The 16849-nt window shown below is 38.2% G+C and overlaps 1 protein-coding gene across 1 annotated transcript; it reads right to left on the minus strand.

Moving 5' to 3' along the window:
- Nucleotides 1-358: 358 nt before the first annotated feature.
- LOC122656636 (acetyl-coenzyme A carboxylase carboxyl transferase subunit alpha, chloroplastic-like) lies at nucleotides 359-16486 on the minus strand. The gene is made up of 10 exons (XM_043851243.1): nucleotides 16060-16486; nucleotides 15873-15947; nucleotides 15240-15347; nucleotides 14488-14648; nucleotides 13870-13984; nucleotides 13634-13788; nucleotides 10375-10426; nucleotides 10222-10290; nucleotides 1603-1680; nucleotides 359-1516 (listed from the first exon to the last, which is right to left on the minus strand). The coding sequence occupies exons 1-10, from the start codon at nucleotides 16381-16383 to the stop codon at nucleotides 383-385; spliced, it is 2271 nt and encodes a 756-aa protein (XP_043707178.1). The 5' UTR covers nucleotides 16384-16486; the 3' UTR covers nucleotides 359-382.
- Nucleotides 16487-16849: the final 363 nt, after the last annotated feature.

The following is a 16849-nucleotide window of genomic DNA, read 5'->3' on the forward strand; positions in this document are numbered from 1 at the left end:
TCGTATAAGTGATGCCCTCTTATTGTTCTTATAATAGAAACAAGCGACTCTTTTTAACATTTTTTTTTTTTAAATTACAGTAACAATGGAAAACATTTTGTAGGTCCTAATCCTAATTGCAACAAAGGAAACTTTTTTACCTGAAGAGAAAAAACCAATTTTGCCTGAGGATGACACCAGGGAAACACTGACAGTGAGGCAAAAAGAGATTGCAAGGCTTGAGGTTCTAGTTGATAAAGTGAAGGCTGTGATTTCTCACTCAGTAATGCAATTGTGTGAACTGCTGCGTTACTCATAAACACAGGACAATCCCCCTCAGTAATTTCAGATAGAGTATTTGGCTGAGTGCTATATTGTCAAGATCATGCTGGATGTACATATATCAAGCGAGGAACTGTCTTAGGGGCTCTTGTATCAAACTTCCATCCAATCCTCCAGAAGATTCAATGGCTTTTGCGATCTCTGCCTTCAACTTTTCATGCTTTTCTACAAATGAAGAGCTTATGGCCTCCGCAAGGCTCTGCTTTATTTGTTTAGTCAGATCTTCTATCTTGTTTCTTAACTCTTTATCAGGTACCTTTCCTGCTATTGCAACAGCCAACTTCAGCTGGTCTATCTTATTCTTCAGATCCGGTGCATTAATAGTATCTTTTATTTCTTTTCTTATTTCCTCATTCAATTCATCTACCTTGACCTTTAAATCCAAGAATGATGTCTGTTCACAGGAGTCTTTAGCTTTTGATTGCACAGCAACTACATCAAACTTCAAGGACTTGAGGACATCAGCCAATTCCAATTCTATCTCATTTTTCACATTCATGATTTTTTCCTTCAGTCCATGATCTGGGTCCCTGTCAGTGGACAACACAGAATTTGCCATGTCAGCCTTAAGTGTCTCAATTTTCTCTTTTAGATCTGACCGATCCATGACCTCTTTGAAACTCTTATTGATTTCCTCCTTCAATGATGATTTTAGATCATTTTGCTCAGATATTTTCTTGACTTCAGATACATCCTTCAGCATACCAAGCTTATCATTCAAGCTAGCATAATTCGGAGCCTGTGATAGACTCTGGTTGAACTCCTGCTTAAGCTTTTCGATCTTGTCCTTAAGATCTTTGTCCATGAGTTGGTTGGGGAAACTTTTTGCTTTTGCAAACTCCTCCCTCAGCATCTCAAACCTATCCTTTAATCCCAAGGCTTTAACTGCCTCAGAAAATTCCTGGTTAACCTCCCTTTCAAGTTTTTGTATCATCTCATTTAAGTCCAACTCAGGAGGCTTGGCAGACGATCCCTTGGCTTTTAGGATTTCATTTTTCAGCTTCTCAACCTCACCCGCCAATTCGAGGTCAGGAATTCTTCCAGTCTTTCCTCTTTGAACAACAGGAGGATCTCCTTTTTTCATATTAACTTTCTTCTGAGCATCAACTGGGATTCCTTCTTGAATCCCACCAAGAATTCGGAACTTAAGCATTCGATGATTTAGTAGTTCTTGTGTGTCCATCTTCAAGAGCTCCTATGCATTCACGAAAAAATTTGAGTTAGGATCTTAATGAAAAAAATATGACTAAACGTAAAAATGTTACTGTAAGAGCTACACACATCCATAGCTTCAACAACTGCAGTTTTTATCTGTTGTGAGGACCAAGAAGGGTCAGCATGTGCACCACCGAGTGGTTCCTGCAAAAACAGTAGATTCTCTTTTGGCAAACATTTCAAATAGGAAAAGCAAGTAGAACCAAAAATGCCCAGTGCAAAGCACCAGTTGCTTTCCATAACTAGGTCAAATGGGTGCTAGTACCAAAATTAATACTTAAATCCAATAATGTCACATCATGAACATTTCACTTATCAGTATACACAGTTTTATAAATTCTGTAGTTCTGATTTACGTTTCATGCATGCCCAGCATACAGAGTGATCTGCTTCTTTGGTTTTGTGTTGGATTTTGATTATCTTCTTCAAGTTCTATTCTCAAAACCGTCTTATTCCTGTCAATCATCTTCAACTTTGATGGTCAACGTTTTGTTAAAGCCTCCGAACCAAAATATATGCTTAAGTCCAGAATGCAATGAAGGGAAGGATATAGATTAGCCCGGCAAATGAACAGAGTAGCAATCAGCATCCTAGTTCACTGTCAAGCCACAATTAAGATTAGACATGGATTCAATTCTTAGCCAAATGTGATGAAATTTCAGGCTACAGCCTAACAGAGAAATGACTGGAAATAATTACCCAAAGTCCTTTGTTCTACCAGCATGGACTAATCAATGTCAATTTCATTCAAATCTTAACCAAGTAAAATGATTCCCAAGGCTTCAAAATCACAACACAGATTGGTCAACCCCAAAATCAAATATACATAGATTCAATTTAAAAAAGCCTTATGAACGATGGCAGGACACCAGTTCCAGATGAGATCCCAATAGAAGTGTGGAAGGCCCTAGGAGTATGTGGGGTTTATTGGTTAACCAAGCTGTTTAACAAGATTATGAACACAAGGAAAATGCTAGATGAATGGAGGAGAAGCATTGTAGTTCCGATCCATAAAAATAAAGGCAATGTTCAAAGCTGCAATAACTATAAAAGCATAAAGCTAAGTCATACTATGAAATTATGGGAGAAGGTTATTGAAGCAGACTCATATCTTGAAGAACCAATTTGGTTTTATGCCAGGTAGATCCATGGCATAAGCTATATACCTACTAAGGAGGCTCATGGAAAGATTTAGAGCTAGCAAGAAGGAACTTCATTTGGTCTTTATTAACCTGGAAAGCCTATGACAAAGTCCCTAGAGACTTAATCTGGCATGTTCTTGTGAAGAGAGGGGTGTCGAGTAAATATATAGATGTTATTAAAGATATGTACGAGGGTGTGGTGACTAGTGTGAGATCTGTGAGAGTTCATGGCAAAGGATTCTCAATATAGATTGGGTTACATTAGGGATCAGCCTTAAGCCCGTATCTATTTGCGCTTATCATGGACGACCTAACCAAGAACATTCAAGACAAGGTCCCGTGGTGTATGCTCTTTGCCGATGATATCGTTTTGGTGGATGAGACAAAGGCAAGGATTATCGTTAAGTTGGAGCTATGGAGATCAACATTGGAAACAAGAGGCTTTAAGATTAGTAGAACGAAGACGGAGTATATGATGTGTAATTTTAGTTATACTATGATGGATACTGACATGGTGCGAATTGGGGAAATAAAGATACCACAAAGTGACTATTTTCAATAGCTGGGGTCAATCATGAACAAAGCAGGTGACAGAGAGGATGATGTTTCACAGAGAATTAAAGTGGGATGGATGGAGTGGAGAGGCGCGTTCAGAGTGTTGTGTGACCAACGTATCCCTTTAAAGCTTAAAGGAAAGTTCTTTAGGACTGTTGTACGACCGACTATGATGTATAGGGCTGAATGTTGGGTAGTTAAGAAGTGTCATTGAGAAGTTTTGTGTAGCAGAGATGAGGACGTTAAGATGGATGTGCGGAAAAACTAGGAAGGATAAAGTAAGGAATGAGCGGATTAGAATTGACTTAGGAGTTGCCCTGATCAATGAAAAGCTCTAAGAAAGTAGCTTGAGGTGGTACGGTCATGTTCAATGAAGACCTAGGGACGCTCCAGTAAGGAGTGATATGATCCTAATTGAAGGACCTATAAGAGAGAGGGCCAGGCCTAAAATGATCATAGGAGAAGTTGTGAGGAAGGACATGCATAGTCTAGGCCTTACACCAAGTATGACCTAGGATATAGCATATTGGAGGGCAAGGATCCATGTAGCAGACCCCATTTAGCTGAGATTCTCCTAACTTGTTGGGTTGTACACCTCTTTCCTCTTACTTTCATCTTTCTTTCTTTCTAGTTTCCATCTTTCATTTGTCATTTGTCTTCCTTTTTCTTGTTTGTTTTGGATACATGTAGCCGGCTCCATTAAATTGGGATAAGACTATGTTTGTTGTTGTTGTATGAGGGTGTAGTGACTAGTGCGAGAATTATGGGAGGCCAGGGCAAGGAATTCCCAATTACAATTGGGTTGCATCAGGGATCAGCCCTAAGCCCTTATTTGTTTGTACTTATCATAGATGAATTAACCAAGAGCATTTAAGACGAGGTCCCATGGTGTATGCTTTTCGCCGATGATATCGTTTTGGTGGACGAGAAAAAAGTAGGGATTAATGCTGAGGTAGAGATGTGGAGATTGACCCTAGAAATAAAAGGCTTTAAGATTAGTAGACCACAGACATGGTATATGAGGTATAACTTTACTCACACTATGTTGGACAATGACATGGTGAAAATTGAGGAGAGAGAGCTACCACAAAGTGACTATTTTAGATATCTGGGTTCAACCATAAATAAGAAGGTGACATAGATGATGATGTTTCATAGAGAATTGAAGTGGGATGGATGAAGTGGAGAAGCCAACCGGAGTACTGTGTGACCAACATATTCCTTTAATGCTTATAGGAAAGTTCTATAGGACTGTTGTCCGACCGGCTATGATGTATGGGGTAGGATGCCGGACAATTAATAAGTGTCATATAGAGAAGCTATGTGTAGCAGAGATGAGGATGTTAGATGGATGTGCAGAAAAACTAGGAAAGATAAAGTAAGGAATGGGTGTGTAATAGCTGATTTAGGAGTTGCTCCGATCAAAGACAAGCTCCGAGAATGTCGTTTGAGGTGGTATGGCCATGTTCAACGACGACCAGAGGATGCTCCAGGGTAGAGGAGTGATCTGATCCCGATTGAAGGAGCTAAAAGAGCTAAGCAAGCCTAAAATGACCATAGGAGAGGTTGTGAGGAATGACGTGCATAGTCTAGGTCTTGTACCAAATACGACCTCAGATAGTGCCTATTGGAGGCAAGGATCCATGTTGCCAACCCCATCTAGCTGAGATTTTCCTGACTTCTTGGAGTGTGCCTCTTTCTTCTTACTTTCATTCCGCACTTCTCTTATGTATTCTTTCTTCATTCCTCTTACTTTCAATCAGTTTTCCCTACTTTATTTTGCAAGGATCCATGTAGCCGACCGCATTCAGTTGGTATAAGGCTGAGTTTGTTATTGCTGTTGTAGATAGATTCAATATAACTGGGTTCAAAATATTTTGAAATCTGGCTGTAATTCCCACCCAACAGAGGTGGCAAACTTCAGGTTGAAATCTGATCCAACAGCATGAACAAATTTTGAAAATAATCCTCCCAATCAATTCAAATATCTTTCCCTGGTCTAATTGAAATTTCTGAAGTGAATGCCTTGTCATAATTTGAATTTTTTTAAATCAAACTTACATATTGTGACCTGAGAATTGAAAGCAGCAAAAGAACTTGACAGCAGTAAGAGGTGAAAGTAGCAGGAAGCAATAAACTAGCTCAAAAAGGCAAACTTAGCCTGAACGATGGCCAAATTCTTTTCTAAACTAACAAAATTAATCCATCCTAAACACCCAAACACATAAGAGGACCCAACCCTATTTATTTGATTGATTATAGAACTCCTAAACTTACTAAAATTGTAGAAGACTTCTTAAAACTGAAGCAATAGCAATACCAGTAATAGTAATAAAAGTATGAACTTCTTGAAAATTTTATGTTCTTTTGTATAACGATTTAGTAGCCCTAAATTCTGTCCCACATTCCCAATCACCTTCTAATGCAGAATAGATCTCGAACCAGGGAAGAACCAGTGGGAGATCAATCGCAATATGGGACAAACATAAATCGATAATGTAATTTTTTTTCAACTCTCTTTTTATTTTTTACATATGAAAGAAGAAACAAGAAAGGATATGACAAAGGCTTCACCACCTGACCTACTGAACGGAATCACCACCAAACCCAACCTACTGAATCATCACAAGGGAAACACCTCTTGGCGTGGTGGTGACTGCAAGTGCTGCACCACCCATTGCACCAACAAGGCTGAAGCCAGAACTCAGTTTTTTTCCAATCGTTGGTCTAAGACCCTTCTCTTATTTATAACGTCATAAAAACTAACAAAAAATGAAGCCTCTAGTATGGTAGCAGGATCCCTTACAATTAAGTCATCCTTCAAAATAGGAACTATCTAGAACATTACAAAATAGAAATTATGGCTGAATTGTAACATATCTATCCAACCCTACAAAATAGAAAGTAAGATGCTACAAAATGAAACCCACACAGCCACAAAGTGAAACACACACACACACACACACTGGCACTCTCTTCTTCTCTTTCAAACTCAAAGTTTCAATGTCATAATCTTCCTCACAAGAGGGTTGTTCAAGGAGATAGGGATAGTTTTCACAAGAAGTGGGAAGCTCTACAAATTGGGAGACATTAGGTTGGTGCTTGCCCTTCCTTCCATCAAGACCGTCAGTATACGAGGAAATTTTTCATATTTGAAGCTTATACTTGGTCCATGTATAATTTCTTTTGTCCAATAGTTTGAGATTATCAACACACTAATCTCAATGCAACATAAAGAATCAACATGACTAATCGAAGTAAGCCTCACTAGACAGCTTTGTAACTCTGATGGACCAAATACCCACTCAACAACTCAACAGTCTCTCGCGTTCTCTCTCTCGTGTCTTTGATGGGTAGGACTTGTGCTTTATAATATTGAGAATGTTTCTCACAACTTTGTAGAGTCCCTAGAGCTGATCGATTTTCAAATTCAGTACAAACTATAACCTTTTTTAATATAGCTCAGGATTTGTGATGGGTTGAACTGTGGAAGGTGCAGAGAACACCAACAAGTTAATGGTCACAGCGGGCATGCAGCATGTGATTTGCATTGCGCATGCTGCCATCTTTGCCGTGCTATCTGCTGATATAAACCTTAGTGGCGGTCGGTGCAGGATTTTCTATCATAAGCTGAAGAAAAAGTTTTGTTATGATCAGCAAGATTATAACTGTCTCCTTGGTTGTCAAAAAGAAGATTATGTCCCCTTGAATCTTTCCAGGAGACCAAAAATCTCTTGCAGACTCAATCTCCAAATTCAGTACAAATTAGGTTAGGCCATTAACCTCAAAAGAGAATAAGATGGAACCAAGAGCAGAGCAGCATAGTCAAAATCTTGGAACAGTAAACAGGCTCAAAATAGAAGAGAAACAATTGTTATGAGATTATAATAAATGAATCCATATCTTTGCCTATGGAGCACTGTGGTGATGTAGATCAAGAGAGGTTCCAGCATAAGCCCATATCCAAGTCTGATGGGTCAAGGCTGGGAATTTTATGTTTATATTATAATGGGCATATTTTGACAGCCCATATATGAGGGATAAGTGGCCCATATGAATGTAATTAGTTAGCCATATCTAGTCCTCTAAAATTGTGAAGTCTTGGGGATGTCAATAGATTAGTTTCATTGTTAATTGTGAAAGCCCTTGAAAATGTAAAGTTCATTAAATATCTTGAAAAGAGTCCCAATGTAAGTCCTTGGAAATGTACAGGCCATTAAGTCTAGGAAGAAGTCCAATAAGGGTCTAGAACCCTCCCAACCCCTCTATAAAAAGAGATGTCTGTAAAAATTTGAAATCAGAATTTTGAATGAAATTTGGTTTACACAATTCTCCATTGAGACCAAGTGATCACAGGTTTGAGTCACTGGAAACAGCCTCTCTGCAAAGTGGGTGTAAGGCTGTGTACATTATGAAACTCCTCAGACCCTGCAGTGGCGGGAGTCTCGTGCACCGGGTACGCCCTTTTTTTTTTTTTTTTTTAAATTCTTCTGTGAGAAACAGAGCTTCAGTGAGATTATGATCCTGATGAGAGGCTGGGGTGGTTAGTGAGATACTAGCTTAAGCTTGGGATGAGACTCTTCAACTCATATCTTCTTATCTCTCTTACTTCTTCCATAAATATTAAAATCGCTCAATTCTGGTTGTGTTCTCACCTCCCTACGATCCTATCTATTGAGGATTTTAATTTTGTTGCAAGGACCATAGTTGTCAAGGTGTAACCTAGTTTACCCAAAAAAAAAAAAATGCGTAACCTAGGCGACGCCTTGGTGTCCTAACGCCTTCGTCGCCTTATTGGTTTTATCTTGCATAAAGGCCCCCGCCAACAGCTTGGGTCGCTTAGACGCTGTGACAACTATGGCAAGGACTGAACCAGGATCCCATTATTTTGATATCAGATGTAGATCAAGAGCAGTTCCTGCACAAGTATTCACACTAGAACAAGCTCAAATCCAAGACTAATGGGTTAAATAAGTAGCGTAACAGGATATATGGGTCATGGGCTGGAATATTTATGTTTTCTATTTTAATGAGCCTATATGAAAACCCATATATGAGGGATAAGTGGCCCATACGAATTTAAGTAGTTAGTTGTATCTAGTCCTCTAAAGTTGTGAAGTCTTGGGGATGTCAATAGGTTAGCTTCTGTTAAAGTGTATCGTAATTAGGGCTGGAGATAATCTCGATTAGGATATTCTAGTCGAGAATCATCTCTAATTAACTCCTATTTCTATTATGGTTTACACCAAGGTTTAGTTTACTTTCTATTTTATATTTATGGATCCTAATATGATTAGGAATCCGCTTTGTAATCTGAGGATCTGAATTTAAATAAGACAATAAGGAGGGGGACTGGTGAGCTAGATAGTTACATTGAGATTATCGCCAGCCCTAATTACTCGATACACTTTAACACATGTATTTGCTTTCATTTAGTAAGTTGTAGAAACAGTTTTTCCATCTCTCTTTAATATCCTATCACTTATTAATACTTTATCATTTTCACTTTTAATATATCTAGTATGATTCAAATCTCTATTCTTCCTTTCCCTCATTTTAGATTGGTTAAAGATATCATTTTCTGCTATGTGCTCAAATTATTATAGAGATTCTGATATTTCTTTGTCCATGTTTTTCCTTCGATCTTCTTAGCTTCATTTCTAGCAACTTTATTGAGGTAGATTATTCACCTAAAGGACTTTTTCTTTATTGGAAATAAGCTTTAGGCTGGTTATATACAGGTTGGGCCTTTGATCCCATAGGTTTTCTATGTAATAGGCCACTTTTATGGGCCTAATATATGGGTAATTAGGTTCCATATGGGATTAGTTGTTTTAGTTCCATACTAAGTTTTATTTTGGTGTTTTCGTCCATAAACTGAACTGGTTCAACCAATGGTTCAATTTAAGCTACATTAGTATTATTCTTTTAAGTGTTTAGTTGGGCTGTATTAGGACTCTGTGTTGAGTCTATTTCAGTTTCCTAGTTAGTTTAGGTTACCTAATAGGTTAAGGATTGGGTTAGGCCTTTCCCTTTTGGTGGAGTCTATTTTTGAGTCTTTTATATAACATTGTAAGGGGGCAAGTATGGAACACGAATTTTGATATTAATGAAAAACTTTTGCTACTCTTCTTCTCCATTGAAGATTTTTGTCTTGTGTTTGATAAAGGCTGGTGGGATCTGTGTTTGATCCGATTGACACCTTGCGGTGAGAAGCCTAGGTGGTTTGTTGGTGGGATTGGTGTTTGATCCAATCGACACCTTACGGTGTGAAGCCCGGGTGGTTCTATTGAGGCTACTTTCAAGTTCTAGTGCAAGATCTGATTTTTATTCAAGTTTCCATCTTCAAACCAGCTGCTGCCAAGGATTCTCTGCAACAACAGTGAGTAGAAGCATTCCCCATCCCCACAATTCTTCTTCTAACCTTCCATGCACCAAAACCCTAAGTTTCCCCCTTTTGCTTTCAATTTTTCCAAGGCCCAAATTCTGCCCAAACCAAACCAGCCAGCCAAATCACACCAAACTTTGATCGAATTCTCCTCTCATACTTAGGAAAATTCAATCCAAGTGGTTCCCTCATCTGACCATCATAAACCCTAAAAATCCATTTTTCCTCTTTTGAAAAACCCGAAACCCTAACCTGCACCTTGCTGCCGATCCATTCCAGCATACTTCCCTCCATTAAAACTTAACGCAACCTTCACTGGAAGGCTTCCCTACATCAACTTGACCTAACCCTACCATCAAACCCTAGGTCCCATCAAACCCTAACCCTAATTTCACAATTTTCACCTATTTTGACATAGCCTATTTACCCAATTCATAGCAGGTCCTGGTTATTGGCTTCTTCTAGTTGGTCTCCTACCAATCTAGAACTACTTTATTTATACCTTTTTAAATCCTTCATCAGCAAAGTTGTCATTAATCCTAAAAAACTGTAGTAATAAATTGTGCGGCATAATAGAAGAAATTAACTAGAGAAAATTACTGGGATGATGCCATCAGAAATTTTCAGTTTGTACAACTCTGCAGCAGTAATCTTCAGCTTCTCAGCAGCCTGCAAAGACAGAAAGTCACACATATTATTAAACTAAAAGCAACTTCAATAGACAAGACAAAAAATGGAAGTGGTAGGACATACTTTGGGAGCAGCTTTGGCACTCTTCCACAAGATCGCTGCACAAGCTTCTGGACTGTTGAATGGAAAAAGAAATAGAAGAAGATTTAGGACATTGCAGCACAGACAGAGAAAACAAACAACCAAAACAAAAACCTACTAAAGGAATGATTTACAGAGTAGAAAATTGCATGAGAGCATGGAGTATCTTTTAATTTCAATTTACAAAAGAGAATATGTACACGACTAGATGATAGAGATTCACGCCAACAAGATGTGTCACTGTATCATTGATTTCTTTTTAAAGTGCCACGCTGTCATGCTCAAAGGTGTCAAAATACAACAAAGTCAAAGCACAAGGAAGACTAATACATGGTACTTGTCTTGACAACAAGTATGGTTTTGAATAAAGTTGAATGGTGAAGCAGGATCCATATATAGCCAACCCCATTTAGTTGGGATAAGGCACCCCATTTATTTGGGATGAGGCTTAGTTGAGTTGAGTTGTCTCCTAACCAAGCAACTAAAAACAATAACTGAATATGAGATCACCCTATTTTTCACTCAACTTTTAATTTCTGTTATCTCATTATTAACAAAGCTAGATCCAAGAAGAAAGCCAGTAATTGCTGAGTCTCTCAGATGAGAACAAATCAGAAGATTGGGCACGCTATGCACATAGCAAGGGTTACAATGCAACACCAATTCCAGGAACACCCCAACATTAGGTGAAAGCAACAAATTTTCAGGATCCATGCTAAAACGTTTTGATGAAGGTTTTTGACTTCCAATGCCATCCTGATACCCTATGCAAAATAGATCAACGATCCAGCATTCTAAGTGAGCCATGTGGATACTAATTGGCTGACACAAAGTAATAATTTAGGTATGAAACTTACACCAGCCCATACAGATTTCACACAATCACAACTGCTGGTTTATCCATTTTATCAGAATTTTTTATTAGGTCTTCCATGCTTTGCACAAAAGGTCTTCCATGTTCGATCATTTCATACCTTTTCCAGAAGTTTTATCGTTCTCATGCTTTCATCCCCTCCCCCCCCCCCCACCCCCCACCCCCAAGAAACACGGGCAGGAGTTTCACCAAGTAGTTGTCTTGTAGCTTTATCTTTTCCTTCTTTTGACCAGTAGCCGTGCCCCCATTGATTTTATGGTCTTTTAAAGTTACTCTGATGGTATCTAGTTCTCTTGCAGCTTTCTATTCTCCTTTTGATTGTAATCATGCCCTTATTTATTTTATGGTTTTTTTGTAGAGTTACTCTGATGGTTGAATCCATGGATAACTCGGAAAGTTACAGAAGCTAGGGAAATGTGTGGTAGGTGCATGTGTTATTCCCTTGCCCAATCCCACAATACAGAACAGGTCTAGAGTCAAGAAGATAGTGCTGAAGAAGTGTAAGCATAAAAGATCCGGAACTAATTGAAAGACTAAATATAGTTCCAAACCTAAGCTAATTGAAAAACTAAATATAGTTCCAAACCTAAGCTTAGCATGCAGTATCATAGTTGTCACGGTGCCAAAATGAGAAAAGGAGATTGCTAGCTGGTATCTAGCAACACCAAGGAGGGATCATGGTGTGAAGGAGAGTGCCATATTTTGAAATGGAGACCAAAGTAAATATGTATGTTATATAAGATACTAAGGTCAAGTAATAAAGAACATAATTGAATATAAATAAGAAGAATCTGAGGGACATATATGCAAAAGACCTTTAAAGTCAAATGTAATACATTGAAGGAGCTCAAAATTAGGGTCGGTTTTTGTTTGAAATGAGAGGGAGCTCAGCCTCAACTTGCAGTGAAATTGGCACCTGGAGAGCATTGGTGAGTGGTGACCAGGTAGGTATCATCTCCTCCTCATCCTCCCTCTTTTCTTTAATATCCTTCTTTTTCCTATTCTCTTGGCACTGGCAATGAAATAGATGGCAAATTCCATCAGCATCTTTTTAACTTTCATCGTCCTCTTCCTCTTTCTCCTCTTCTTCAGGATGTGTTGTACTCAAGGTGACCAATTGCCACTAGCATCTTGAAGCACCCTGTCACTTAGGTGTGCCTGGGTGACGGCTTGACAACTATTTATGGCACAGTGCCACAAACAGACTACAGGAATCAGATCACCACCTAGAATATAAATATCTATATCCATGTGTATTTTGTTGAGCAATAAATCAAAGTATGCATAATATTTGATCACATACGGTTCTTGATATTAGATAGGTCCAACTTAATCAAAGTACCAGTTTATCTTAAAGAAAACTCCAAAGGCTTGACTGATTATCCCAAAGTGCACACTTCAAGAACCTATATCGAAGGATTGAAGGTGCTTTCACGCACAAAGTGCAAAGTTGAGGTCTAGGACCAAAATGTCCCATTGAAACTATTAGGGCACTATGACAAGTAAATGACTGGGTTACAAGTATCAATGTCAAATATTCCCTTTCTTTTTGGAGTGCAGCGTCATGTTAAAGATTCCGAGTTAATAGAGTTTCAAAAATTAATTTAAAGCATATGGATGGAAATTTATGAACCATCAGTGTAGATGATCTTAGAATGAGTTAAATGTTTATAGTTCTCCTTACCAATAGTTCAGAATTAAAGTTTGATAACATATTACACAGCCATGAGAGAGCACTAATCAATGCATGATTGCAATGCCAATTGATTTCACAATGTGATAGTTATGGAATAATTGCTAATTCTATGGTTTTTCATTCCTAATGCTTATTTCAATTATTTTAATTGAATATTGTATGTATTCGGCCTAAATTATTTGTAGAATAGGTTATAAAAGGGAAAGGATATAGAAGGCTACAATATACAGTAGCAACATATGGGTCCAAAACCAAACTACCACTTTAGGGTTTTATTTCTCAATCTAATGATTCAAACATGTGTAATCGTTCTTTAATAAGCACTCCCTCAAGTTTCAAGGAAAAATTACAATGTTCAGGCCTAGAAACGGCCATTTTTCTCAGTTTCAGCGAAATGGACCAAATTTCACCCCCATTTTGCTGAAACATTTCAGTATCAGTAGGGGGCAAAATGGCCTGTTTCACTGAGATTTCAAACCTTGAAATGTACTGATGTCTCAAAACCTTATCAAGCCATTCTTCCAAAAAAAATGCTAAAGTCAAATAGTAAGCATGGTTTATTTGGCTGATCAACAAGCTAGCATGCACAAAAAGTATATGTAATGCAAGAACAAATTCAAAAGGAAATGTTTCAGTATCTAAAAGAATCCAAATATGAGTCACAAAATCACCTAGCAACGTAGAAAACTGCATTTTCAAGCATTAGCAATTTATTCGCACAGCCTATGGCCAAAGCACCACCCGAACCACCTTCTCCAATAACAATAGAAACAATTGGAACCTTCAAACCAAACATAGTCCTCAAATTGTGAGCTATAGCTTCACCCTGCATGCAGTAAATTGAACTCGGTAATCCAGTCACAAATGAAACATTTGCATATGGTTAAGGCTAAATCTAAATGCATACTTGTCCTAGTTCCTCTGATTTAAGGTCCGCAAATGCCCCTGGTGTGTCAATGAAAGTGATAATAGGAAATCGGTGGTGATCCGCATAATACATCATGCGTAAAGCTTTTCGGTAACTGTTCAAAATCCAACTTACAGCTTAGCATTTTAAGCTGAAAAAAAAAAAATCCATGCAAGAATTGAATATTGAGTCACACAGATCTTACACAACTTACAGAATTTAATTAAGGGAAAAGGTTCTCTGAGCACCAGGGGAGGGAAAACTAGCATCATCTCTCTCTTCTCCTCTTTCAATGAAATGACCTCGCTGCCCTCCTATGTATGAAACTGTTCCGTCGCACTTCATTGGTGCGCTCCTTTATGCTGCTTGCTCAGAGAACCCTCTCTCTTTAACTAAATAAATCCAGTTACAGAATTTAATTAAACAAACCCAGTTTGCAACTGCAATTTAATCTCCAACAGAACCAATGGAGGTTACCTACCAGCGTGATCTTTTTTTTATTTTTTATTTTTTTGGGATAGATAACAATATGATCATAATTGACTAGTAATATGGTTTAATTGTACACCTATAAGACTAACTTCTAGTCATATTATAAACACAAGCTATAGGACATACCCGTGTGGAGTAGGCATTCCAAAGTTGCGCTGAATGTTTTCTTTTGTATTCCTTCCTTTTTGGTGACCAATGAACATATATCTTCTACCGCCTATGGTTCCAATACCAGTAACAATGGCAGGATCATCATAACCAGCTCGATCTCCATGAAGTTCCACCCACTAGACGATGAAGCCAGAAAGATAATGAGTTGGATATTTCTTTCAAATTTTACCATAGACAAATTTAAAAAAGGGTGGGGGGAAGGGAAATGCTTTGTTCATGCCCAATTCTGTATCCCTCTCCATTGCGCTCACAACTTTAGAGCCAAGTGGATTGGTCTTTAGAGTAGACAAAGACAAGATGATCATTATGTAAGTTGGGACCCCCATTGATAGGCCACCAAACTAGACCACCTCTCAAGTTTTGTGGCCCATCTCAACCCACCATACATTCCATCCCGCTCACAACTTCTCCATTTGAATTTTCAATAGTTTCTACTGAGTTAATCTTTTGCTCAGTTCTTAGGACTCAATAGAGTCAAACTAAGTTTAAACCTTGTAAAAATCCATGGGATTTCAAATGTCTGAAAATTTGACCAGTAATTGATGATGGTGCACAACTAAACTGCCATGTAGCAGGTACTAGGACATGGCGGAGGGTTTCAGATCCAGGCATGATGGAACTCCAAACCCATCCCTTCAAAAAAAAGAAAATCAATTTAAGTGTAAAAAAACTGAAAGACAGTGAGTGTCCCAGCAGAATTATTAAACCTTGTCAGTGATGCTCAACACATGGTCCAGAAAAGTGGGCCTGTTAGGATGGCGAGCAATATTCACACGTTGAATTGGGGTTAGATGCCTGTATAAATCCCTTAGCGCCTGAAATCAACATCACAATAGCCAGCAAAGGCAATCAGAATTGCAAGAGAAAGTCTGAAAATTGCAAGGTTTCAAAACATGGAAATGGGGCCAATTCCAATCTGGCAGGAATCAGTCCCAAAAAACCATCGAATCAGCCCTTGGATCTGGATACTCAACGATTCTAAGGTTTTAGACAATGAATAAACCATGAAGAATCAGCCAAAATCAGGATTGGTCACCCATGATTCGTCTGTTTTGATTCCTATGCTTGAAATAGTGAAAAATTGAAAACCATACAGCAATAGAAGCAAGCAAAGCATGATAGATGGACTTCTATGAGATGAGAACGGTAACACTTGGCTAACCACATCACTACACCATATAAAAATATTACAATAAATCTGGCAAGTATTTGGAACAAAGTATCCATAGCTCTAAATAGAACACTGTAAGTCAACGCATGAGGACCAAATAAATAAATAATTAAAACTAAGATACAATGAAGAAATCAAATAATTTACAAAGGCATGCTCATTTTCATACCTGTTTATACTTACTCTCCAATGAGATGATCTGATCGCTGAAGTCCAGACCAGTTTCTTGTGCCATCTTTCGTACCTGCAAGCAATAAAAGCAGATTACTGGAACATTCAAAATTTATACAATCCAAACAAAATCGAATAATGACAGCCTACTTTGAATAAGCCGGGTAATCAAAGAGTGAGCTTACATCATTAATTTTCTTCTCCAGATCCAAAAGTGGTTTCTCGAATTCTAAAGTGACTGGCTTTGGCTTCTCTTTCAAAGGCTTGAAATGAGAAAGATGAAAAAGGACTCCACCTTTGACATTCGGATCTGGATCATCTGTCCATGGATAATCATGTTTCTTCCCCTTCCTAATCTTAGCACTAACAGTAAAATCCCTCCTTACCCTGAAGCAAGACCTACCCAGGACTTCAAGGGGTACACCACTGACACCAATTCTCGAACTTCGGAGAAGATCAGAAGCAGTAGTCCCCGAAAATGTAACTGGAGAATGAGAAAATGAAGCCATTCTCAAGCTTCACAACAATATACAAAATCAGTATAAATTCAGTAAAGCAAACTTCAAATTTTATCTGAATTATCTGTACAATTTATTGAAGCGAGCTTAAAAGCATTGGAAAGCAGCGTTAACAGAAGGTTCGAGAGAGAGAGAGAGAGAGAGAGAGAGTGACGGAAGAACGAAGCAGGGGGAGAATTTCTTGGAGATCGACGGACGAAATGGGGGACGAGAGAATGGGATTGCAGAGGTCATTCTTCGTTTTTTTTGAGTGGGGCCCAAATTTTCTTCACTAAGTATAGTTTAACTTATCCCCATTTATATTTATCTATTGTATAAAAAAGCATTATGTTTATCCGTCTGACACATTAATATAAATAAGGGTTATCTATAAATAAAAACGTTTGATAAAATTAAGATCTTTATTGGGTTCCGCAATTGAGTTCAATGATGATGAATTATATGAAAATCTCCCAAA

The sequence above is a fragment of the Telopea speciosissima genome, chromosome 3, assembly GCF_018873765.1.
Source record: "Telopea speciosissima isolate NSW1024214 ecotype Mountain lineage chromosome 3, Tspe_v1, whole genome shotgun sequence".
NCBI classification, from domain to species: domain Eukaryota; kingdom Viridiplantae; phylum Streptophyta; class Magnoliopsida; order Proteales; family Proteaceae; genus Telopea; species Telopea speciosissima.